Raw genomic sequence first — 26,038 nt, forward strand, 5'->3', positions numbered from 1 at the left:
CGAAGTTACCTTACTTATGCGTACTGCCCTTCTTTGTGGGCACGAAAATGCAATAAATAAAAAAAAAGGAAATTATCTCTCAGCGGTGAGAGTCGATCATCAGTAGAGAACGTCTCATTAGTTTATTTATTTTGTTAACGTTATATTAACGGATGTATGATTCTATTTCCTTCAGCCACTGCTCGACGTATCATCAACATGGACGTGTCGGAAGTAAACTGCATCGTTGCCGCTTAGCTAGAGTTGTTCTTACTTTAATATTGTAGTTTCAGAATGTCATTTTCTAAGTCTGTGTGTTTGTTGGATAAAAAACACGTGTATTTGAGAAGGAAAGTAAGTATTTGTAGAATTCTGTAAATATTTTAGAAAAGATGGTGATGCAATTGATGTGTAAAATAATACGTCGCAGCATGCAATTTCCAGTAAATTCAGGCTGCAGCTGATTCAAAGTGCTTGTGGTTATTTAGTGAAAAGAGTTTTATGTTTACTCTTTTATAGTTATTTTTCATTGTTTTATTTACTCTGAGCATATTCTTTCACGACCTACCCTACATCAAACCAGCAACTAAACACACCAAAAACTGTTACAAAACATTCGCATTTTCTGTGCGTACTTGTGGTTTGCTTATGTGTGTTTGAGATATTGCTATGAGGTTAGTTATAATTACCAACAATAATAATAATAACAATCTTATAATTAAATTTCAACTGTGACATTTAAGTCTCATCTTTATCTACGCTAATGGCGGAAGCTGAGGAAAGGAATTAAAATTTGTGGCACGGCCGGGACTCGAACCCAGGTCGTCTTGCTTACCAGGCAGAAATGCTGACCAATACAGCACCACAACCCCCACCACAGCCCTGTTTTTTAACGTTTTTGGTATTGTTCGTTGCGTTTGATCTGGGAGGACGTCACAAGAAATTGATTCCTTTACTCAGTTTTTTTGTTACAGACAGCAAGTCACCCTCTGACCGAACATGCTGAGCTACCGCGCTGGTTGAGCACTACGGTCAACAATGCTGCACGAACAACTCAAGCCGAATGCCCTTCCCAGCACAAACTTCAATCCGTATCTACAGCTTATTTTCCCCCTACATTGTCACTATTGCAAGGGCTCTCTGGCATTGGAATAACACCTCAGCGTTGGACCTAATGGGGAATTCCTGCACCATTACGTCCAATGCTATTTCATGGCTGGAGAGACCTGGCAATAGTGACAATTTAGCAGGAAAATAAGCTGGTGATATGGATTGAAGTTTGTGCTGGGGAGGCCATTCGGCTTGAGTAGTTCGTGCAGCATCGTTCACTATAGTGCTGCGCTGATGTAATGGTTAGCATTTATGCCTAATTAGCCAGATGACCCGGGTTCGAGTCCTGGCCGTAGCACAAATTTTAATTCCTTTCTTCACCTTCCTACATTATCGTAAATAATAATAATAGTGAATACTAACAATAGTAGTAATAGCAGACATTAACAACGCCAGTAATCGAATTAGTTTAGCACTTTCGGAGCCTCGTTTCACATGACCACAAACAGAAGGTATAATGACAGTAAAGATTGAAACGGCATTCAGAGAAAGTGTTTCGTTTGAACGGTAAATCGTAATGATGTGGAACGAGTCATTTTACATTCACATTCGAGTCATTTTATATTCACATTCGAGTCATTTTACATTCACATTCGAGTCATTTTACATTCACATCGCAAAATTATTTGTAAATAGGGCTACATGCTGAACATTTATGTTTTTTTTGTTATTATTATCATTATTATTAAATGTCCACCACACGTTATAAATTAGAGTAATAGAAATTCTTCTGTAGCGAATAAGTTGCAGCACAGCTCGCCCACGGTGCAGCGCTTGTGAGCTGGCGCTCGCCCTGTTGCAGGCTGATCCACCCGCATCCCAACACGTACACGTTCACCAAGCGGCTGGCCGAGGTGCTGGTGGAGCAGCACCTGCACGAACTGCCCGTCGTCATCGCGAGGCCCTCCATTGGTGAGCGCGGGGGCGTAGTAGCCTACGTATAAAAGACCACAGCACACAGCGTGGTAGCTTGTATGCAGGGAGTAATCTGTCTGAACGGAGCCCGCTCCAAACACTGGACGGCACCTTACCCTTTCTGTGTGCTTGCCACTTGTTTTCTTTAAGACTGACTTCAAGAGAAAATTCATAAGCTTAAAGAAACTACAGAAACCACATTTGAGATGTACGACGGTTGTTCAGTAACTAATGCCCCACTTTTTTTTTTTTTTTTTAAAAAAAAGCTCTTAATATACATAGACAAACGTCCTTATTGGTGCTTCACATCTGATGTTTGTTTCGAACCGTTCTAGCCGATCGCAAAGCCACAGTACAGCGTCAAAATGGCGTCTACATACGACTTACTTTACAAGCAGCTTGCTGTTACTGAATTCTTGTGTGCAGTAAAAGAAATCGTGGTGAACATCAATAAACGTTTGTGTGCAGTGTATGGCGATGCTGCAGTTGATATGAATACAGTTGGGCGATGGGTAAAGAAAGTTACAGCCTCAGGAAATCTACATCTACATATATACTCCGCTAGCCACCAAGCGGTGTGTCGCTGAGGGCACAATTCGCGCCAAAGTCATATTTCCCCCCCTCTGTTCCACTCGCGGATCGCACGAGGGAAAAACGACTGTCTGAACGACTCAGTACGAGCTCTTATTTCCCTTATCTTTGAATCATGATCATTACGCCATTTAAAAGTTAGTGGTAATAATATATGCTCTACATCCTCGGTGAAGATTGGATTTCGGAATTTAGTGAGCAGCCGCTTCTGTTTAGCGCGTCGTCTATCTGCAAGTGTGTCCCACTTCAAACTTTATATGAGATTTGTAACGATCTCGCGATGGCTAAATGTACCAGTCACGAATCTTGCCACTCTTCTTTGGACCTTCTGGACCTTCTCAATTTCTTGAATCAGACCCAACTGGTAAGGGTCCCATACAGACGAACAACACCCTAAGACTGGACGAACTAACGTATTGTAAGGTATTTGTTGAAGGACTGCTTCGCTTCAGGATTCTTCCAATAAACCGCAGTCTAGAGTTCGCCTTACCCGTTATTTGTGTAATCTGATCATTACATTCGAGATCATTTCGAATAGCCACACCCAGATACTTGACGGAGGTTACCGCTTCCAAAGACTGGGCATTTATTCTGTACTCGTACATTAATTGGGATTTGCGCCTTCTTATACGCAGTAGGTTACACTTACTAATATTGAGAGATAACTGCCAGTCATTACACCGCGCATTTATTTTCTGCAAATCCTCATTGATTTTTTCACAACTTTCGTGTGATACTACTTTCCTGTAGACTACAACATCATCGGAAAATAGTCTAAGGCTGCTGTCAATACCATCAACCAGATCGTTTATGTAAATCGTAAAAAGCAGAGGACCTGTTACGCTGCCCTGGGGCACACATGAAGTTACTCTTGTTTCTGTTGAAGTTACCCCGTTCAGGACGACATACTGCTCCCTGTCTGTTAGAAAACTTTCTACCCAACCGCATATGTCACTGGATAGACCGTAAGCGCGCACTTTTCGTAGCAAGCGACAGTGCGGAACTGAGTCGAACGCCTTTCGAAAGTCGAGAAATGTGGCATCAACCTGGGAGCCGGTATCTAGAGCCTGTTGTATATCATCCGCAAAGAGGGCCAGCTGTATCTCGCATGACCGCTGTTTCCTAAAACCATCCTTGTTTGTGCAGATGAGCTTCTCAGGTTCTAGAAAGGTCATTATGTCTGAACACAAAATATGTTCCATGATTTTACAACAAATCGATGTCAGTGAAATTGGCCGGTAATTATGTGCATCCGATTTTCTACCCTTTTTATAGATTGCTATGACCTGGGCCTTCTTCCAGTCCCGTGGACCATTCCGCCGTTCCAATGATCTCTGATAGATGACGGATAAGAATGGTGCTATATTTGTAGCATAGTCAACATAAAATCTTACGGAGGTGCCGTCTGGGCCAGATGCCTTCCTGGCGTCTAAGGATCTTAACTGCAGAAACAGTAATGATCAGCCACGCTCGTGACGTCCTGTCACAACCGCTGCTCCAGACAGCCATTATTCGTGCAGACCGGCGCATCACAATTGTCTCTACAGTTGTCGGCCAGCATTGGAAGTGCATCTGCAGTAATCGAGACTCTCGGATATTGAAAGATGTGCTCAAGATGGGTTCCACGAATGCTCACAGCGGACCACAAGTTTCAAAGAAAAGCCATTTCATCTCAATTGTTGGAGCGTTTTGAGACCGACGGAGAGGCCTTTCTGTCACGGATCGTTACGCGGAACAAAAAATGGGTGCACCACTTTGCGCCGGAAACAAAAAGGCAGTCCATGGAGTGGCATCATGCTCATTCACAACAAAAGAAGAAATTCAAGACAACCCCATCTGCCAGAAAAGTCATGGTGTCAGTCTTCTAGGATGGCGTCATTCTCGTGGATGTGAAAGCCAGGAGGGTCGAGGATCAGTTCCGAGGCATACGTGAAGACTCCGAATGAACTCAATAACAGTTTCAGACGTGTTCGATCGGACAAGAATCCAGCAGAAATCTTGCTCCAAAACGATAATGCACGCCCACAGACAAGTCTGAGAACGTGGGAACACATCGCCAAATTAGGTTGGACATCATTCCCTCATCCACCCTACCCTCGGTCTTCCATCTCTTTGGGTCTCTTAAAGATTCTCTACGAAGTACACATTTTGAAGGTGAGGAGAGTGAATGCAGTGAAAACATGGCTACGCCTACGGGACAAGAGCTTTTACCAGCGGGGAACGCATGCTCTTCCAGAACGTTGGCGTACGGCCATAGAACGTGATGGAGACTATGTAGAAAAACAGGACATGGACAAGACATGCTGATGTATATATTTACAGCAAAATCCTGACTCCTAACAATACATATGTTCTGAGAAAAAAAATATGGGGCATTATTTATTGAACGACCCTCGTAAGAGTAGCACTCTCCTTGACTGCTTCCACCGGTGCACAGTATGCCTGAATATGTACACTGCTGGTCATTAACATTGCTACACCAATGAAGACACGCCATTACTTGTCATCCGTTACGATAGATGAATATTTTTGAAGAAGTATGGAATGACGTAGCTACATCGCCCTTCCAAGCTCTGTTAGACTCTCTACCCAGCTGGGTTAGCTTGATAGTTGCTGTCAGAGGTGACAGCACTGCCTACCATATTTCGCACCCCGTATGCCCCCAAACCGCTTAAAAACTTAATAACTTATTTCTACTACTGTACAGTATAAGCACAATGAGTAAAATTTCTTTATTTGCTATCGTTTCAGACGTTGAATTCTAATGGCTGGCTGTGTACTATGGTTGGTTGGTTGGTTGGTTTGGAGCCGAAAGGGACCGAACTACAGGGTCATCAGTCCCTCTGTGTACTACGCTCTCTAGTCTCTAATGTGATATCTATATGTTAAGAATTTATTATGAAATCGTGTTTGAGGTAGTTTTTGGGGCTTAAAAGTTGAAGAAACAGTCAAACTGCACTAAGGACTGGTTGTATAAAAATTGCATAAATTAATTTATTATAAATGACAGCTTTCTATTTCTTACATAAAGATTGAAACAGCGCTTCTTCCTAACTGTGTACCCATACGCGTATGTGTCAGATGTGTAAGTGCTGGATCAGAATGAAATGATCAACATAAACTTTACAAAACTGATAAGAAGAACCTTTACATGAATGAAATTCAAGAACTACAGGTAGCGGAAACAAGAGTGGAGCTGTAGGTCTGAGCGTTTATTTCTTCGTCTCAGCAGTTTTTCCCGCCCTCCTGCCAATACCAAATTACTATTCCTGAATTTCTTACCAAGTGTCCCCTTCCCTAGCAACAACTTCATGCCTCTGTTCTTTCCAGTACCACTTAGTTTCGTACTTCATCATCACATATTTTCGAGCACTGCATCACACATGCCTCTAGTTTCTTCTTTCCCTTCTCCTGGTTCATACACGAGTTCCACAAACTGCGATATCACTACTTAAAAGTCACCTTCAGGCGCTTTTTCAGCTTTATCAAAGTTTGATCGCAGCAGTCTACCTAAGACATCCACAACAGGTGTTGGCATGGTGCTATTTTGTTTAGACACAGGAACGTTTTTGACTTATTGTGTGAAAGCTGGATCATTTGATGATTGCGACAGTGAGGATTACTGATATCAAATGACGTGACATCAGTGTAGTTAATTTTGGTAACGAACTGGCAGAAGAACAGACGTACGAGGATCACCTAGCGGTTCTGTAATTAGTGACCACCTACGTACCACTTGGAACATAAACACTATCTACGTACATGAATGCAGCTGTAAACCACCAATAACCCGGAAAAGACTGAGATCTTGTAGTTTCACTCATCATCACAGGTGTTCTACGAGGCTCAACTTCGCAGTGTTCTCTCGGAAAGTGATTGAGGTGAACCGTATTCACTGACTGGTGTAGTTCCTTTCGGGTCTGTAACCGATTGTGATGGATAGAGAGTGACATAGGTCTCCATTCATGAGGATCTTCCTGCGATCACTGTTGCATTGCTACGAGTGTTATAGCATGTCTCGCTAGACATGTGGACCACTCCACGTCGATATACCAACAAATCGTGTAAATTCATGTACACTGTGACCATGTGTACATCCAAACATGATACTTCCCTTCTGCCATTCTCGCACGCCTCCATGTCGTCCCATTTTACTTCGCTGATTGCGTACAACAGGCTGACATGTCGGCATGACCTACGTCTGTGGTGCAGGTTCACATGACCGCCTGGCACCTTCATATTATTTCGGAGATCTTACGTAGATAGGGCATCAACGTCAAATGTGTTGTAGTTAGGGAAGAATTCAGTCGCTTAGTTCCAAAATGTCCTTTATCCAATCGGCATAAATTTCAGTAATTAGTAGAAAACGTATTTAACAATTTCTGCTGTATGTATAAACTTGAAATTTTTTCTGCATGTTTCTTAGTTATCTATTTTTGTTATTAAAAAAATCATAAAAATAACTTATTTCAAAATTTTGTTATAAATAAAAACCTCTTGGATAATGGACGTTTTGGAACCAGATATGGAGAAGAGACATATTGAAAATAAAAACTTTGGATAAGAGACAGTTTGAAAAAGAAATACGGGAAAAATTATAAGCAGTGTTGGTTTAGTAAATGTATATAATTTAATTTTTGTGGAAACAATGTCTGTAGGTATTTTTAAAACAACTGAAGTAATTTCTGTTTAAGTTACGGAAACAGATAGAAACATACATTTACCAGAAAATTATTAAAAAATAACATTAAACATACACACATCACAGAAAACATAATTTTAAAAGTGTCTTAAGGGTAGTCATTTACTTATTTAAATCTGGATTTGTCCTATTAACTGCTGTGAAGTAATTAAAGCCATTCTCATCGTCCATGTGTCCAACGGCGTTTCAATCATGAGATTGTTCTTAAGGTCTATTCTGTACTGGATTGAATACAATATTTTTGTTGAAGCCAGGTCTTCATTTTGAGCCCTGTTTTCCACAAAGGTAAGAGTCAGAAACTTGTTGACATCTTTCACTTTCAACTCTTTTATTGTTACTCCAGGTAGTATTAACGGTAATTCAAAGTTCTGAACTTTACATCCAGGTCTGAGTACTGCTTTTGTCTTTCCGAGATTGGTGCTGTACCAAGGTTCACCTGCAACAATTACTTCACAGGTGGGCACATTGCCTAGTGTTATAATAAAACTTTTAACAGTTGAAAATTTCCAAGTGCACAATTTCCAGGCTTCTTTTGGTAATTTTCACATATCTTCTTACAGTAAAAAATATTACAACTCTCAGTCATACTGAAAACACTTCCACATTCTTTAAAGATTTCAATGTATTTCTCAGGCTTAGTAACAGTGTCATAATTTTGAATTTCCTTCTCAATTCTGCCAAATACACGATCAGGCGGAGTATACGAATGACGTGGTACAGGGAATAGTAAAACAATGTCTTTAATATTTGGCGGGGCTTCATTTACCAACCAGTATTGAAGCATAATCATCATTGAACTGTTCCAGTTTTGTCCGCTACAACTATCCGCAAAAAGCCTTACAGTGGTCACTCCTTCCAAGCAAGTATTTTTTACCTTGGCATATAGTAAAGTTAAATAAATAGAACTGTCGTATATAGTAAGCTGCCTGATCAGGGATTTTGGGTAAAACCAAATTCTTTTGGCAGTCAAGTCATTTTTCAGTAAATTAAAGAATGATTCTGCCCTTTTTTTTGTAAAGATTGAGCTCAATTTCAACCGATTTGTTCCCATTGTCTAATTTCAACTGAAACTGGATGCATTTGGAGCACTCGTCCACGGCAGGAGAGCCAAAGCTTAAGCTATAACGTTTGAAAAATATTTCATAAAAATATGAATATCGAACTTGATCACTTTCAACTCTTGAATTGTAAGCCTTCTGAAAGTTACATATTGAAAGATGGCTCGAAAAATACTGTCTTGTAATTCTAGTGTTTCTGTAGTAATTTTTTTCAAGTGGGCAGAGGCTTTCTAAGAATGACTTTACAGGATGCCTTTTAGCCTCAAACAGCTTAGACTTACGGTCTCCTCCTCTATTCTCTACAGCTAGATTTCTGGAGTGGAAATGTCTCTTACAAACTCGTTGACCTCTTTTCTCACTAACACTAGGTATGCCACAAAAGGATTTCTTACATATCCGAACCAAAGAAGTGTTTCTAGATTTCGTATGTGTGATTAGATAGCGATTCCAATTTTCAGCGATTTGTTTCCGTTCACCTTCATTAGTTCTCCTCCGTTTAGGAGTTTAGCTCACAGTATATTTAAGTATATAATCCTGATCAGTTTTATTCTTAGAAGAATAAAAGCCTCCATGAAAATTACGAGCGTCTTGCATTGTAAGCTGATTACACTTGAAAACTTGATCAGAATGAAGACAGTGTGATAGTCTTGGCAATGTCTTTGACGTATGGAGCTTCCGCTTCTCTATTGTCTTTTTCCATTTACCTGGATCCTTTAGCAAGAACACTTAAAAACAGCCTAACTTCAATTATTGGTAAGAATTTTGACGTTAAAAACGCCATGGTGAACACACAAAACAAGTGCCAACTTCACAACGAACAGAAAAACATAACCTATCGTCAATAGTAAGCAAAATTTAGCTTCAGCTGATTGCCAGTTCTACCACAACACTTTTCACTGGAAAAATACCCTACATAATGATTTTAAATAAACCTATTCCTTAAAATGGTTGGTAGTTGCACTGTGTTAAGACTCACTTTTGAAACATTGACACACTGCTTAGAAAAAGCAAAGAATATAGATCGTTTTGGTACAAAAATTAACGGTAGATGAGTCGGCCATGTTGGACTGGATAAGGGACATTCTGAAACTAAATAGGCGTGTTTCAGGATTTTATTATTCAATTATAATGGTTTAAATGACGTTTTGAACGAAAACCGTTGTTTAATGTGATATAAAAAAATTTGATGAATGCTATGGTAACAATAACTCAATTTCCACAAAAACTGGATAACGGACGGTTTGGAAATGAGCGACTCAATTACAGTAATTTATTTCCAATTGTTTACAGATTCTGACGACACAGTGTGAACAACCGACTATCTAGTGTCCTTTAGTATTCAGTTCCCTCTCTGGGCCATGAAAAGGTGTCCTAAAAGTTGTTTTCTTTGTGTGTCATCAGTCTTTTGAGTGGTTTTATGAGGCCCGCCTCGAAATCCTCTCCAGTGCCAACCTTTTCTTCTCAGAATAGCAATCGCAAACTACGTCCTCAGTTATCTGCGGGATGAATTCCAATATTTGTCTTCCTTCACAGTTTTTAGCCCCCTCTAGTACCTTGGAAGTTATTCCCTGATGTCTTACCACATGTCTTATCATCCTGTCTCTTCTTCTTTTCTGTGTTTTACAGATTTTCCTCTCTGAGTCTATTCTGCAAGGAACCTCTGCGTTTCTTATCTATCCACCAGTTTTAAATATCTTTCTATAACACTACATTGCAGACGCTTCGATTCTCTTCCTTCCCAATTTTCCCATTGTCCATGATTGACTTTCATACAGTACTATACTCCCAAAGTACATTATTAGATGTTTCTTCCTCAAACGAAGATCTGTGTTTGACACCAGCAGATTTTTTTCTGGCAGGGATGGTCTCTTTGCCCATCCTAGTCTTCCTTGTATGTCTTGGTTGTTTCGGCTGTCAAGTGTTATTTTGCTCCCAATGTAGTAGAATTTCTTCACGTCTGCTACTTCGCGGCCAAAAATTTTGATGTCAAGTTTATCGCTAATCTCATTCTTTTTGCTTCTTATTATATTCGTCTTCGTTCTGTTTACTTTCACCCATATTGGGTACTCATTAGACTGTTCATTCCTTTCACCAGTTTCTGCAGTTCTTCCTTATTTTCACTAAGGGTAGCAATACTTTCAGCCAATGGCATGAGTTACATCTTTTCACCTCGAATTTTAATCCCAGTACTGAACCTTGCTTTTACTTCTGTCGCCATTTATTCGACGTGCAGACTGAACATTAGAGGCCAAAGATTACATCCTTTTGTTGTACCCTTTCTAACGTCAGTTCTTCGTCCTTGGTCTTCCATTCTTATCTTTCCCTCTTGGTCGTTGCTCCTATTGAATATTACCATTATTTACCCATAGCTTACAGCAATTTTCGAACATTTTGCAACATTTTACGTTGTCGAACACTTTTTTCTGGTTTGACAGATCCTATGAAGATATCTCGATGTTTCTTAAGTCTTTCTTGCATTATCAAGCGCAATGTTAGAACTGCCTCTATGGTGCCTTTACGTTTCACAAAGCCAAAGTTGTCCACATAGATTTTTAATTTTCTTTTCTATTGTTCTGTATATTATTCTTGTTAACAAATTGGATGCTTGCGCTGTTAAGCTGATTGTGGGGAATTTCTGCATCTTGAATTGTTTGGTTGCCATTAACCCAAACGATTTTATTAATTGCGAAATAGTATTTTCTCAGTCTTCTGACTCATATGACTGCAGGTTTTGAAAAATTCTGTTAAACTGTTAAGTGTTGGGGCAACAAGGATATCGCCCCACATTGCCTACAATCAGGGGCAAACCTATTGTTCTCTTTTGATTGAGAGGTCCTTAAACTATTGTTCTGCTAAGAGGATTATGGCCCCCTGGGGATAATCCGTCCTTTTCATTGACAGGTCCTTAACATATTGTTCTCCCACCCATCCCCCTCCCCCTCTTTCTCCTCTTCCTCCTCCTCCATCCCTCCAGGAACTCCCCTCGCCGATACAAGCACACTTTCTATATCAATCTGATTGACTAATTAATTAAATCGATCAGTTAATTAATTCCCCCCTCTGGGAAAGTCCAAGACTTCCTCCCCCCTCCCCCACCCGAAAATTGGCGGGAAAAATACTCAGTTGATCGGGCATTTGGAGGGATATCGATTGCAGTGAATATTATTTTAGACAATGTAGTTTATTTATTTATTTAAAGAATTTGGTGGGAAATCGATTGTGATGTACACAATATTGCTTAAACAATTTAGGCAATTTGTGTAATATTGCATATTTCAATAATTTATAGGATACTACACTGTGTTTGGAATATTGTTTATTTGAAGAATTTGTCAGGAAGTCGATTGCAGTGTGTGGAATATTTAAACAATTGCGGCGCTTTTTTCATTCCGATCGCATAAGGAAAGACGTAATTACATCGTCGCCCTCCCAGAACAAAAACACATTTAGTGTTAGCGTCCACCGCCATCTCAAGTGGTCTGTATGCATGAACCAACGTGTCTGACAACGGTGCACGTCAGAGACGATTTCCTTCCAAAGCAAATGCCTGACTGGAAATCGTTCCAGGAAAAATAATTAGTGTTAATAAATAATTAATTCCCAGTCTATGATGTAGGGGTTATAAGGCTGACGAAGTAGCTATTTCACACACACAAATTGACAATGTCACAAAACTAGTAGCAAGCTGACTCCAAATACACTTTAAAAAAAGATTGATGCATACAAAGAGAGAGATAGCTGTAGTTTGCTTGGTAGATAACAAGGGAACTACCATGGGATATTTCGTTCCGCCATGGTCTCCATGCTGCCCCAGCTTTCCTGGTGCACCTTCTTGGGTCGCATTTCACGAACTGCATCAGAAGTTATTAAATCTGGTGTGGACTATCACAAATGTTACTTCAGAAGATGTGCCACGGAAAATATTAATTAAATCATTAGTATAGCTTTTAAATAATTTGATTCACACAGTTTAAAGCAACTGAAAACAAGAAAAGATCGACACTGCACAGTAGTTTGTGTGCATAAACAACAGTATTATGTTTTCGACTAGAAATTTCATTAAATAATCCAAATTTATTATTATTTGAGATCACGATTGGAAGTGGTGATGTGTGAAATGATACCTAGAATTTCAAATAATCCAAACCTATTACTATTTGAGATCACGATTGGAAGTGGTGATGTATGAAATGATAGCTGGAATTTCAAATTTCGAGGTGAATTTATACCATCACAGTTATAGAGTTCCTAACAACTGCAGGTCTGCTAAGTGTATTTTATTTATTAAAGTTCTACAGAATTCCTAAGTTGACTGCTTCTCTCTGCTACACCAGGACAAAGAAGGAGTGTACCACGTGAGGGGATAGTAGCAACAAACAACAACAACAACATCATCAACAACAACAAATACGTAATCAAGACGAAAACTGTTTCCCTGGTTCCCAGTGCTTCCATGTCAACGTTTTCTCGTATTCCTCCTGCTGCCGCATACTCGTCCCCATGTACAAGAATTGTCCTGCACCAATCAGAAGACATGCAAATACTTCCTCAATACCCCACAGTTCGGTGAATTTTCCCTCAGTTTATACGTGTTGTCCGTCATTTTATCGATTTCATGTCAGTTCTACCCATGCATTCATGACATCCCTTCTCGATCCATATTCTAAAGTAGCTTGTGAATGTAGTACAGTTGCCAACACCTAGTGCAAATGCACTGCTTTTCTGGTCAGAAGGCGTAGTAAGTACTCGGATGCATCGAGTCACTGCCAGCTACATGTTCCACAGTTGCCGTGCATTTTCTCTGTTTTCTATATGCCTGTGACTCTGTGTGTGTCGCAGAAGGCTCCCATGGCCCAGTCCTCTCACTGGTGGATGCAACTTGGAACATATAACACATGTCTGGATGTAACGTGTTGTTGGCCTATCTTCGAGCCCTATCCCAGATGTGACGCATTTTGGATCCGCCTCCAAACATTGCTCTGGATATGAAGGGCTTATTCCAATAGCGGTACAAGTCCATTTTTGTTCATTCTGAGATACAGAAAGTTAATTGAGCGCTGAAAAATTGCAGTTTAAATACCAGAAATATTCAAGTATATACACTCCTGGAAATTGAAATAAGAACACCGTGAATTCATTGTCGCAGGAAGGGGAAACTTTATTGACACATTCCTGGGGCCAGATACATCACATGATCACACTGACAGAACCACAGGCACATAGACACAGGCAACAGAGCATGCACAATGTCGGCACTAGTACAGTGTATATCCACCTTTCGCAGCAATGCAGGCTGCTATTCTCCCATGGAGACGATCGTAGATATGCTGGATGTAGTCCTGTGGAACGGCTTGCCATGCCATTTCCACCTGGCGCCTCAGTTGGACCAGCGTTCGTGCTGGACGTGCAGACCGCGTGAGACGACGCTTCATCCAGTCCCAAACATGCTCAATGGGGGACAGATCCGGAGATCTTGCTGGCCAGGGTAGTTGACTTACACCTTCTAGAGCACGTTGGGTGGCACGGGATACATGCGGACGTGCATTGTCCTGTTGGAACAGCAAGTTCCCTTGCCGGTCTAGGAATGGTAGAACGATGGGTTCGATGACGGTTTGGATGTACCGTGCACTATTCAGTGTCCCCTCGACGATCACCAGTGGTGTACGGCCAGTGTAGGAGATCGCTCCCCACACCATGATGCCGGGTGTTGGCCCTGTGTGCCTCGGTCGTATGCAGTCCTGATTGTGGCGCTCACCTGCACGGCGCCAAACACGCATACGACCATCATTGGCACCAAGGCAGAAGCGACTCTCATCGCTGAAGACGACACATCTCCATTCGTCCCTCCATTCACGCCTGTCGCGACACCACTGGAGGCGGGCTGCACGATGTTGGGGCGTGAGCGGAAGACGGCCTAACGGTGTGCGGGACCGTAGCCCAGCTTCATGGAGACGGTTGCGAATGGTCCTCGCCGATACCCCAGGAGCAACAGTGTCCCTAATTTGCTGGGAAGTGGCGGTGCGGTCCCCTACGGCACTGCGTAGGATCCTACGGTCTTGGCGTGCATCCGTGCGTCGCTGCGGTCCGGTCCCAGGTCGACGGGCACGTGCACCTTCCGCCGACCACTGGCGACAACATCGATGTACTGTGGAGACCTCACGCCCCACGTGTTGAGCAATTCGGCGGTACGTCCACCCGGCCTCCCGCATGCCCACTATACGCCCTCGCTCAAAGTCCGTCAACTGCACATGCGGTTCACGTCCACGCTGTCGCGGCATGTTACTAGTGTTAAAGACTGCGATGGAGCTCCGTATGCCACGGCAAACTGGCTGACACTGACGGCGGCGGTGCACAAATGCTGCGCAGCTAGCGCCATTCGACGGCCAACACCGCGGTTCCTGGTGTGTCCGCTGTGCCGTGCGTGTGATCATTGTTTGTACAGCCCTCTCGCAGTGTCCGGAGCAAGTATGGCGGGTCTGACACACCGGTGTCAATGTGTTCTTTTTTCCATTTCCAGGAGTGTATATTGAATATTTCTGGTATCTCAACTCAGCGCTCAATTAACTTTAGGACTCTGTATCTCAGAATGAACAAAAATGTACCACTACTGGAATAAGCCCTTCATATAATGCGCGGCAGATCGACATTAAAACCCTATACCAGATGTCGTATATTGTGGATCCGCATCCCAACATTGCACCGGATATAAGGCGTGGCGGATCCACAGTCGAACACTAACTCTAACTCATGTCTACTCTAGGTCGTGGGAGCCTTCTGCAACACACGCACAGACACCAACGTACAGAAAACAGAGCAAACACACTGCAACTGTAGAATATGTGGTTGGAGGTGACTGGTGCATTCGAGTACAGTGCTATACTATGCCGTCTGACCAGAAGAGTAGTGCATTTGCGCTAGGTGTTGGCAACTGTACTAAATTTACAAGCAATTTTAGAATATGGAACGAGGAGTGATGTCATGATCACATTGGTAGAAGTGACATAACTTGACAGAGAATATGTATAAACTGAGGGAAAATACGCCGAAATGCGGGGAAATTGAGGGATTACTTGCACGTCTTTTGCTTCGTGCAGGACAGTTCTAGCACAGGTATGCAACAGCAAGAGGGATATTGACATGGAAGCAGTGGGAACCAGGGAAACAATAATTTTTCGTCGACAATGATAAGACGGTTAGAATAGAATGTTTGTCGTGGATGACCACCAAAAGCAGGGCAATAAATTTATATATGTCGGATCACAAGTCCAGGTGTGATCCCAAAGTTATCGGCAATCGGCTTATAAATTTTTATAAAGTGTCCTTAGCAAAAGAGCATTGTATTACCAGCTGGGGTGATTGCACTATACAGCTACAGAATGGATCGCGTGTTTGAGCCTGTGCAAGACCGGTTAGGTGTTCTAAGCCGTAACAAACAGTTTCTACAATGTGCTTCTCTGTAATCTCCACCACTCACAACATTGCGGTGTCAGCTGTATGATTTCTTTAACAACATTCTACTGCGTGTCTATTGAGGTGATAGTGATACATGCAAGATGAATGCTGCCTTTGATGCTTTCCCAGAAAAGAGAGCCAGGTCATTTGTCACGCTTTTAACCATTTCTTCCCTTGTTCTCTTGCGGTGCATCACTTGTATGGTATAATCCGCGATCGACTCGTATCCAATTGCGTGTTCTGTATGTGTAAATTTTGTAAGTTTGTGGTAAGATCTTCTGGGACCAAACCGCTGAGGTCATCGGTCCCTAAGCTTACAAACTACTTAATCGAACTTAAACTAACTTACGCTAAGAGCAACACAGATCCATGCCCGAGGGAGGACTCGAACCTCTGACGGAGGGACCCGGGCGGCCCGTGACAAGGCGCCTCAGACTGAGCGGCTACTGTGTGTGACTTAGAGCACTATCTACATGTGATAGTTAACAGCAAACCTCTCCAAACCACAGTCATCAGAGGACCTGCATCTCATGTCTGATGAAACATGTCCATCGATGGGAAACCTGTTTTGGTACCCTCCTCTAGAAGAATGAAGATGTATGCGAAGTAGACCATTTCTCTGCCACATCTTGGACATAAATCAGGTCTTCAGTTTAATATAGGTACGAAACAACTACTACTATTCTTTTCATATTCTGGATCATCGCGGAGGGGGCAAGTCTTAAGATATTTTAGTAGGTTAGTGTATAAGAAGTAAAGATATTCTTGTAGAAATCCAAAAAGCCACATGGCTATGTCAACAACATAACCATATACACATGAAAAAAATTGTAGAAAAAAATATAGAAGATGATAAAAAAATCGGTAAAATTCAATGAAAAACATGGGATAGTCACAAAAATTGATGTGAGATGCATAAAAATTGAGGGAAATGCCACTAAGTATGTAAAAATCGCGAAAACGTAGTAAAATTGCGGAAACTGACTGAGAATAAATAAAATTAGAGACACATACCATGAAAAAAGTACTGAGCAAAATCAATAAAACTGCGTGTTCTGCAGGAGGAGAGTGGACTCATGCTGTATATGCACACCTTAATAGAGGAGAGGGGAGGTATTTTAGAGACGTGACGCCAGTGCAAAGCGGCAATATTATCCTGCACATGAGCAATACAGCCAAACAGCGGACCATGACTTTCGCGTACAAGAGGGAGGTTACCAGGGGCGGTGGTAAACTGCGGTAAGATTGTTACATCTAATCTGACTGCCGATCATGGTGTATATTTCCTCCTCAGATGTCACTATTTCTTCGTATGCATTTTTCGGCCCTCGAAGATCATTTTATGGGGCTGTTGTGAATATATCATAATTTCCGAACAGTTATTGGGCATGAGCTTCGTAAAGAACACCTCTCGAAACCTGTGTAGTGTTTGTGTTACAAAGAATCGATGTTTTCTTTGGTGTGAAAAGTAGTAGTTTTATCACTTTAAAGTTTGTCACCATAGTTTATTGTAGAGAAACGTGCATGGAGAATGTATGTCATGCGCTGGGAAGCCGCACCACTCTAGCGTTATAGTGTCTTTTAAGTGAATAGCCTTGTCGCCTTAGGAATGCATGTGTTTGTTCTCTCTTACCAGTACCTTCTTGGTACTGACCGTAGACACTAAGATAATACTTTAGAATTGATAGAGCACTTGATTTGCGTAAAATGCTTCGTCCGTCTGGAGTTCCATCATGCGTAAAAACCACACGCTTCTTCTTCAACCCAACCGTCTCTTCTATAATCACAACGCTTTCGTATCTGCTAGACTCCGATATTGGGTGCTAACCTCCTCAACACGCGCGAATCTGGGGAAATCTTGTGTACGTGGATGGCTGTCATGAGTAAGATTGGTACTGAAGAGCAGTTACGGACTCGGCTCGCTCTGCTCCTTCACGAGATTTGCAATGTACTGGTCTACTTCTGGTCAGCTGCAAATTTAATCGTGACTGTGTTTCAGGGAGGGCTGGTCAGAGACAATGCGAGGAAGTCTTTCGATCTCTAGCTTTATCCTAAGAATGCGAGAATGCTCTGGGACTCCCACTCACAAAGGGAGAGATCCTAAAGTATGTGCCATGACCAGAGAGCCAGAAATATGTAGAACGCTGTCGGGTATACTTTGATGATGTATATGTTTGGAGGGTTGACAATGAATGAACGTACTACACCGTCATCTATGTACATTCGCAGTCTAGTATATGGTACTTACAAAGTGGTGGAGGGGCGATTTAGCGATGATACAGATATTGGGAAGCATGCTGCCCCGTCATTGGTCGGCATGCCCAGCCCTGGTAGCTGAGTGGTCAGCGCGACAGAATGTCAATCCTCAGGGCCTGGCTTCGATTCCTGGCTGGGTCGGAGATTTTCTCCGCTCAGGGAGTGTGTGTTGTGTGTTGTCCTAATCATCATCATTTCATCTCCATCGACGCGCAAGTCGCCGAAGTAGCTTCAAATCGAAAGACTTGCACCTGGCGAACGGTCTACCCGACGGGAGACCCTAGTCACACGACTTTTATTTATTTTTATTATTCGGCATTGACATTACAGTGAAATTGCTAAAACTGATCGCACAATCAACTCTGATGCTTCTTACAGTACATCGGCAGTGTCTTTTCCATCCCATCTCTCTAATGGTATGCTGTTGATTACCACATAATGATTGACTGACATGACTTGTTTGAGATGGAGAGAATCTTGGTGAAGGGGTAGCACCTTCCGGGCATGGCCAGCACAGAAATAGCGATCGCATACATGATCGCAATATGAGGAATCAGTCGAAATAGAACACCGAGCCATCTGCTACCGCGTCACCATGAAAGATGAGTTTAAATGTAGACGTCATCAATCACCTTCGAACAGCTGTTTGGAAACGCTCCACAATGCCGCCAGACTCTATCAGTTTCCTTATGTTGTGACTATCTTTTATTCAAATCATTCAGTATGTGTGTTGTGGGAGCAGCCGCAACGTGATTTACACTGTGCGATGTCCAGTTTTCTGTGAGAGTGAGTGGATCGAAACATGTTAATGCCAGTTTAGAACCTAACACAGACCACAATGTCGCGGTGGAAAAAACAAAATGTATGGTGGTGTACAAAGCTGTGGCACTATGCTACTTGGACATTTTACAGCAGAAAAACATTGTATCAGACAGCGAAACGGGGACCCTGTCTTGTGGCTGATAGTCTGTGGGATACGGCCCTCCTACATTGTGGACGATGAAACTTTACACTGGTTTGTGCAAGCGACTTGGACCACTGGGCACCTGCTCCAGTCGATCAATATCTGTATGTTTAACAGGATCGCCACGTATACTCGATGCCAGCAGAAGGATCGTATTTGTTTTCGGTATATGTATCGAGTTCTCTGTTGGATAAAGTTAATAGTTTGTAGTTGCTTTCTCTGTCGGATGGCACAAAATAACGACATGTTCCCCTTTTCCACCGAGTGATCAAAACATGGCCCTGTACCATTAACTCAGCTCACCCTGTCTACACCGGTTACAGAAGGTGGTAGATATGTACGGTAAATATAGCGCTCTCCATCTTCTGCTGAGTTCCAACTTCAACTGAGACGACCACATGGACTAAGCTGCAGGGAGGCGGGGAAGAGACTGAGGAGCAGTTACAAGATGCAGAGGGACTGTCTTCTATAATAACGTTGGAGTTTTCCTGTAGCAGATACGTTCCATGAACGTGACTCGTTTCGAGATAAGAGAGTGGGATGAGTATTACTCACTAATGGCTGCAATCATTAAAAGACATCTCCATAGGATCCAACGCAAGTATGTGGTTGACTGGACAGACTTGATTCCAAACTGCAGACAGCATTTCTACCAAAAAGTGTATTGCTATCTGCGACTCTTGTGTGTGCCTGTAGAACCAAGACAGCTTTTTATGCAGGTAACATAGTCGTTGTGGTCGTGTTCTTAATAGTGCAGTTCTTGTGCAAAATATATGTTGCCGGCGGTAGAGTCCTTCTGCGGCCAGCTTCAAATGTCAGTTTTCAATAGTGTTCCCTGAAAAGAACATCGTCTTCCTTTGCAGGCATCCTATTCGAACTACCTGGTGAGTGTAATTCGACTACTGAAAAAGAAAAATTACTCGCCGTGCAAAGTGACTCTCACAAACAATGTAATTAATTTGTCTATCAATTTGAGATTAGTGACATGCCGCCAGGTGCATGGAAGCGATGGCTAGGGCGCCACGTTATGATTCTTGAGTTGGCGCTTTTTTTGTTGCGGTGATATCTTTTAACGATATTTGAATCTCTCACCTACACAGGGACAAACAACCATCGTAATAAAATCAGATGTCTTATCGAATTTATAAAATGATATGTAATATAAACTTTACAACTTCTCTGCGCTGTTACCTTAACATGAAGTCTGAAAGTGAGAAGGCGCCAAAAATTAGTTTAATATTCTAGTCCTGTGATGCATAACATGGCACACAAGAAAATACACGTTTTTACATGATGTGGCAACGGCCTTGCCGCAGTGGCTACACCGGCGTTAAGCGCTGCCGGGCGTGGTCGGCACTTGGATGGGTGGCTATCCAGGCCGCCATGCGCTGTTGCCATTTTTCGGGGTGCACTCAGTCTCGTGATGCCAATTGAGGAGCTACTCGACCGAACAGTAGCGGCTTCGGGAGACCGGGAGACCGGTGTGCTGATCCGACGCCCCTCCTATCCGCATCCTCCTCTGAGGATGACACGGCGGTCGGATGGTCCCGGTAGGCCACTCGTGGCCTGAAGACGGAGTGCTTTTTTTTTTACGTGATGTACGAATACTTAGAGGGAATATAGCTTATGCCATAGTCCTATACAGGATTATCACAACAAGTAACGATACTTAAGCTATGTGAAAACGGCTGTATTGTCCAATTTCTTCTATGTTCGAAAATAGTTCGTATAAACGGGAGGAATCAACATTTTGCCCGAGAAATTCGAGGTGTATGGTCAACAACATCGCTGCTTTGGATTGGGTAAAGTAGATTTTTTAAACTAGTTGGTCTACGATGTCAAGTTGGGATTGTTTAGAACTACTGTATACGTCCAAGCTCCAGCTGATTGTACCGCAATGCACCGCAGCTGGCTGCAGCGGAGTTCACGAGGAGTCGGCAACCGGAAGTAATGGATTATCTCAGCCTGCGACAGGTACAAAGAAAGCGCCGACATGTCTGATCTCGTCCGCGGCAGCGACGACTCGTAAAGTGACCGGTGTGCTGGGTGAGCGCGGCAGAACGGACGTGTGTGTGTTGGATGGGACGTACTGATATAACATCCGAATTCCTACGACTCCAGTCATCCCCGGACGCCCTCCATGGCCGGCGGCTGGTGAACTCTGGCGCACGGGCGCGCCCACGACTGCGGCGGCGGTTGGGGGAAGTTTTCACAGACCTCTGAACGTCAGCACTGGCGGATTACGAGGAGATGGGCGCCCCGTGTGTGGGCGTTTGGGTCACGAGTGCACGGCATGTGCGAGTGTTTCAGTGATCTCCGACATCCACCCACGGCAACTATTGCTACGGACTGAGTTGTGGTTTGTGTGTGTCGTGTTTAGTGCTTCTCAATACATCGCAGTGGACTCTGTCTTGCAATGATATTTGCCGTGCGCTCTATCCCTTCACGGAGTAGAGCTTTCCTTCTTCTGAATGTAGTGGAGATATAAATTCTATAGTGCTTTAGAAACACAGTCGCGACGTCAGATTCCCGATTGATAGCAATCTCTGAAATCTAGTCATGACAGCTTATTACTATGGACTGGATCATGGTTCACGTGTGTCGTGTTTAGTACTTCTCAATACATCGCAGTGGACTCTGTCTTTACTGTGATATTTGCTTTTGTCTCTATTCTGTCATGCAGTAGGCCTTCCTGCTTCGGAATGTAGCGGAAAGAACGAATCTAGGAATTCTATAGTGCTTTAGAACCCCAACTACGACGTCGAATTCCTCACTCATAACAATCTCTGACATCTAACCATGCCAACTTATCGCTACAGATTGAATTGCGGTTTAAGTGTATGTCGTGTTCAGTGCTTCTCAATGCATCACAGTGGACTCTGTCTTGTGTAGGTATTTGTTGTTTTCGTTGCTACTATCTCCTCCTGTGGTAGACCCTTTTCTCCATACGTCTTCGTCCTGGTGTAGTGCAGAAAACCAGGCAACTTATGGATCCTTCAGCGCTTTAGAAAAGAAAATACACTTAGCAGAACTGTAGTGGTTGGGAACTCTGTGACTGTGGCAGTATAAATTCACGTCGAAATTTGAAATTCTACCGATCATATCATACATCACCGCTTCCAATTGTGACGTCAAATAATAATAGGTTTGAATTATTTAATGAAATTTCTCGTCAAGAACATAACACTGTTGTGTATCCACGAAAACTACTCTACACTGTTGATCTTTTTTTTTTTATTTCGAGTGGTTTTAAACTGTGTGAAGCAGATTGTTTAACCGCTACCTTAACGATTTAATTAACATTTCCCGTGGCATGTCTTCTCCGGCAAACATTTCTGACATCCTCAAGATGTGATACTCCGCTTCAGCTTTAGTAACTCCTGAAGCACTTCGTGAGATGCAGCACAAGAAAGTGCAGAAGGAAGAATGTGCAGCTTAGAGCCCATCGAGGAATGAAATATCCCATGCTAGTTCCTATGTCATCTGCAAAGCATATACATCTCTCTCTCTCTCTCTCTCTCTCTCTCTCTCTCTCTCTCTCTCTCTTGAGTCAGCCTGCTACTAGCTTTGTGACATCGTCAATTTGTGTGTGTGAAATAGCTTCCGTGTCCCCTACATCACGATCATGTGACCGAGAATTAATACCAGCAGTATTTCTGGGCAGACATTTACTTTGAAGAGAAGTCGTCTCTCACGTGTGCCGGCATCCAACAGATTGGTTCCTGCATACAGAGCACTTGAGATGGTAGTGGACGCCGACAGGAGTGTGTTTTTGTTTGGGGACTGTTGTGTGGCACGAGCAAGTTTTTCATACATGTTTAAGAAATTTGTGATGTTGTAATTACATGTTTCCTTATGTGATTGGAAAAAAGTGCCGCATTTGTTTAAATATTCCATACACGGCAATCGAATTCCCACCAAATTCTTTAAATATATAAATAAAATATATTTTCTAAATTGTTTAAACAATATTCCATACACTGGAATCGATTCCCTCCAAATGGCTGATCAATTGGGCCTTTTTCCCGCCAATTTTCAGGTGAGGCAGGGGAAGGGGAGGCTGGGAGTTTCCAGAGGGGGGGGGGATTTAATTAATTGATTGGTTTAATTAATCAGTCAATCAAACTAATATCAAAAGTGTGCTTATGTCAGCGAGGATAGATCCCAAGAGAATGGAGGAGAATGGGTGGGTGAGGAGGAGGAGGAGGCGGATGGGTGGGGGAACAACATGTTAAGGATGCGTCAGTAAAAAGTACGGATTGTCCCCAGAGGGTCATAATCCTCTCAGCAGAACAGTTGTTTAAGGACCTATCAGTCAAAAGATAATAATACACTACTGGCCATTAAAAATGCTACATCAAGAAGAAATGAAGATGATAAACGGGTATTCATTGGACAAATATATTATACTAGAACTGACATGTGATTACATTTTCACGCAATTTGGGTGCATAAATCCTGAGAAACGAGTACCCTGAACAACAACCTCTGGCAGTAATAACGGCCTTGATACACCGCGACATTGAGTCAAACGGAGCTTGGATGGACTGTACAGGTACAGCTGCCCATGCAGCTTCAACACGATAGCACAGTTCATCAAGAGTAGTGACTGGCGTATTGTGACAAGCCAGTTGCTCGGCCACCATTGACCAGACGTTTTCAATTGCTGAGACATCTGGAGAATGTGCTGGCCAGGGCAGCAATCGAACTTTTTCTGTATCCAGAAAGACCCGTACAGGACCTGCAACATGCGGTCGTGCTTTATCCTGCTGAAATGCAGGTTTCGCAGGGATTGAATGAAGGGTAGGACCACGGGTCGTAACACATCTGAAATGTAATGTCGACTGTTCAAAGTGTCGTCAATGCGAACAAGAGGTGACCGAGATGTGTAAGCAATGGCACCCCATACCATCACACCGGGTGATACGCCAGTATAGCGATGACGAATACACGCTTCCAAAGTGCGTTCACCGCGATGTCGCCAAACACGGATGCGACCATCATGATGCTGTAAACAGAACCTGGATTCATCCAAAAAAATGACGTTTTGCCATTTGTGCACCCAGGTTCGTCGTCGAGTACACCATCGCAGGTGCTCCTGTCTGTGATGCAGCATCAAGGGTAACCGCCACAGTCTCTGAGCTGATAATGTGTGCTGCTGCAAACGTCGTCCAACTGTTCGTGCCGATGGTTGTTGTCTTGCAAACGTCCGCATGTGTTGACTCAGGGATCGAGATGTGGCTGCACGATCCGTTACAGCCATGCGAATAAGATGCCTGTCATCTCGACTGCTAGTGATACAAGGCCATTGGGATCCAGTACGGCATTCTGTATTACCCTCCTGAACCCACCGATTCCATATTCTGCTAACAGTCATTGAATCCCAACCAACGCGAGCAGCAATGTTGTGATACAATAAACCGCAATCACGATATGCTACATTCCAACCTTTATCAAAGTCAGAAACATGATAGTACTCATTTCTCCTCCTTACACGAGGCATCAGAACGATGTTTCACCAGGCAACGGCAGTCAACTGCTGTTTGTGTATGAGAAATCGGTTGGAAACACTCCTCATGTCAGCACGTTATAGGTGTCGCCACCGGCGCCAACCTTGTGAGAATGCTCTGAAAAGCTAATCATTTGCATATCACAGCATCTTCTTCCTGATGGTTAAATTGCGCGTCTGTAGCACGTCATCTCCGTGGTGTAGCAATCTTAATGGCCAGTAGTGTAGGTTTACCCCTGAATGTATACTTGGCCCAGAATGTAGGCAACCCGTAATGTGGGGCGATGTCCTCGTTGCCCCACTACTCTGGTACTCTCAGCCTGGACTGTGGATGTCTTCCAGAAGTCAGTGATCCCATTCGGTCTCGATTTCCGTCAGCACCCAGCTCATATACAATTTGTACTGTGACAAGTATCGTCCTCGTGTGCTCATTGTACAGGCTGCAAATGGTGACGTGGTTGGTGGTTGCCGCAGTGACGCCGTCGTGGAAGGAGCCGGTGGCGGGCTGGGTGGACAGTCTGAACGGGCCGGTGGGGCTGCTGGCGGCGGCGGGCAAGGGCGTGCTGCGCAGCATGTACTGCCGCGGCGAACTGCACGCCGAGGTCATGAGCGTCGACTTCGCCATCAACGGGCTCATCACGCTGGCGGCGCGCGAGGCCGCGCGCAGGGCCAAAGAGGGCAGGTGAGCCGAGCCAGCCAGCCAGCCAGCCAGCGGCAGCGCGGGGACACCCGGCACCAGGGGCTCACGCCTCGCCGGTACTGCAGCGAAGCGGTGCGACGCTCCTCCCAAAACCTGAGGGATGTATCTAGCGGTAACAAAGAAGCCCACGGCGAGATGAATATCCGTAAGCACAACTGGGAATATCCGCTTGGTGGCTTAAGCAGTTTGTCGGTATTACCACTGGATTACTCGTAAATTAGACCATAATCATTATTATCGTTTTAAGTCACCATTATTCCTCACTCGCGATAGAGGGCCACTGTATTTTCTGAAATCCTCAGTGCCCTGCAGATCTTGTAAACTGACGTGGGGACCTCCTTTTGTCCAGCGTAGTGTAGAAACTCAATGTGGCACGGGCACAAGAAGTCGCTGGAAGTCCCTTGCAGAAATATTGAGCCATGGTGACTCTGTAGCCGTCCATAATTCCGAAAGTATTGCCACTGCAGGATTTTGTACACGAACTGACCTCTCGACCATGTCCCACAAATTTTATTTCTTTATTTATTTACTCGTCAAGTTCTGTTGCACGAAACTCAAGAGCAAATCTCCAAGGTCAGGGAACGTGTCAGTACATGAAATTACAACATAAACGTAATAACAGATAAAAATAAATGTTCGTGAACGTTAAAAAAATCAAAGTTTAAGTAAACGCTATCAGCAATACAATAAAAATAAGCTTACTTTTTCAAGCAACTCCTCGACAGAATAGGAGGAGTGACTCATGAGCAAACTCTTCAGTTTCGATTCGAAAGCGCGTGGATTACTACTAAGATTTTTGAAT

General features: G+C 43.2%; 1 protein-coding gene across 1 annotated transcript in view; it reads left to right on the top strand.

The window, feature by feature from the left end:
* LOC124794934 (putative fatty acyl-CoA reductase CG5065) overlaps window positions 1-26,038 on the top strand; it is a 466,122-nt gene that overhangs the window by 315,589 nt on the left and 124,495 nt on the right. Inside the window, exons 5-6 of the mRNA XM_047258649.1 lie at window positions 1,892-2,001; window positions 25,011-25,218. Coding sequence (XP_047114605.1) covers window positions 1,892-2,001; window positions 25,011-25,218 — 318 coding nt within the window. The remainder of the gene's footprint in view (window positions 1-1,891; window positions 2,002-25,010; window positions 25,219-26,038) is intronic.

The sequence above is a fragment of the Schistocerca piceifrons genome, chromosome 4, assembly GCF_021461385.2.
Source record: "Schistocerca piceifrons isolate TAMUIC-IGC-003096 chromosome 4, iqSchPice1.1, whole genome shotgun sequence".
In the NCBI taxonomy this organism is placed as follows: domain Eukaryota; kingdom Metazoa; phylum Arthropoda; class Insecta; order Orthoptera; family Acrididae; genus Schistocerca; species Schistocerca piceifrons.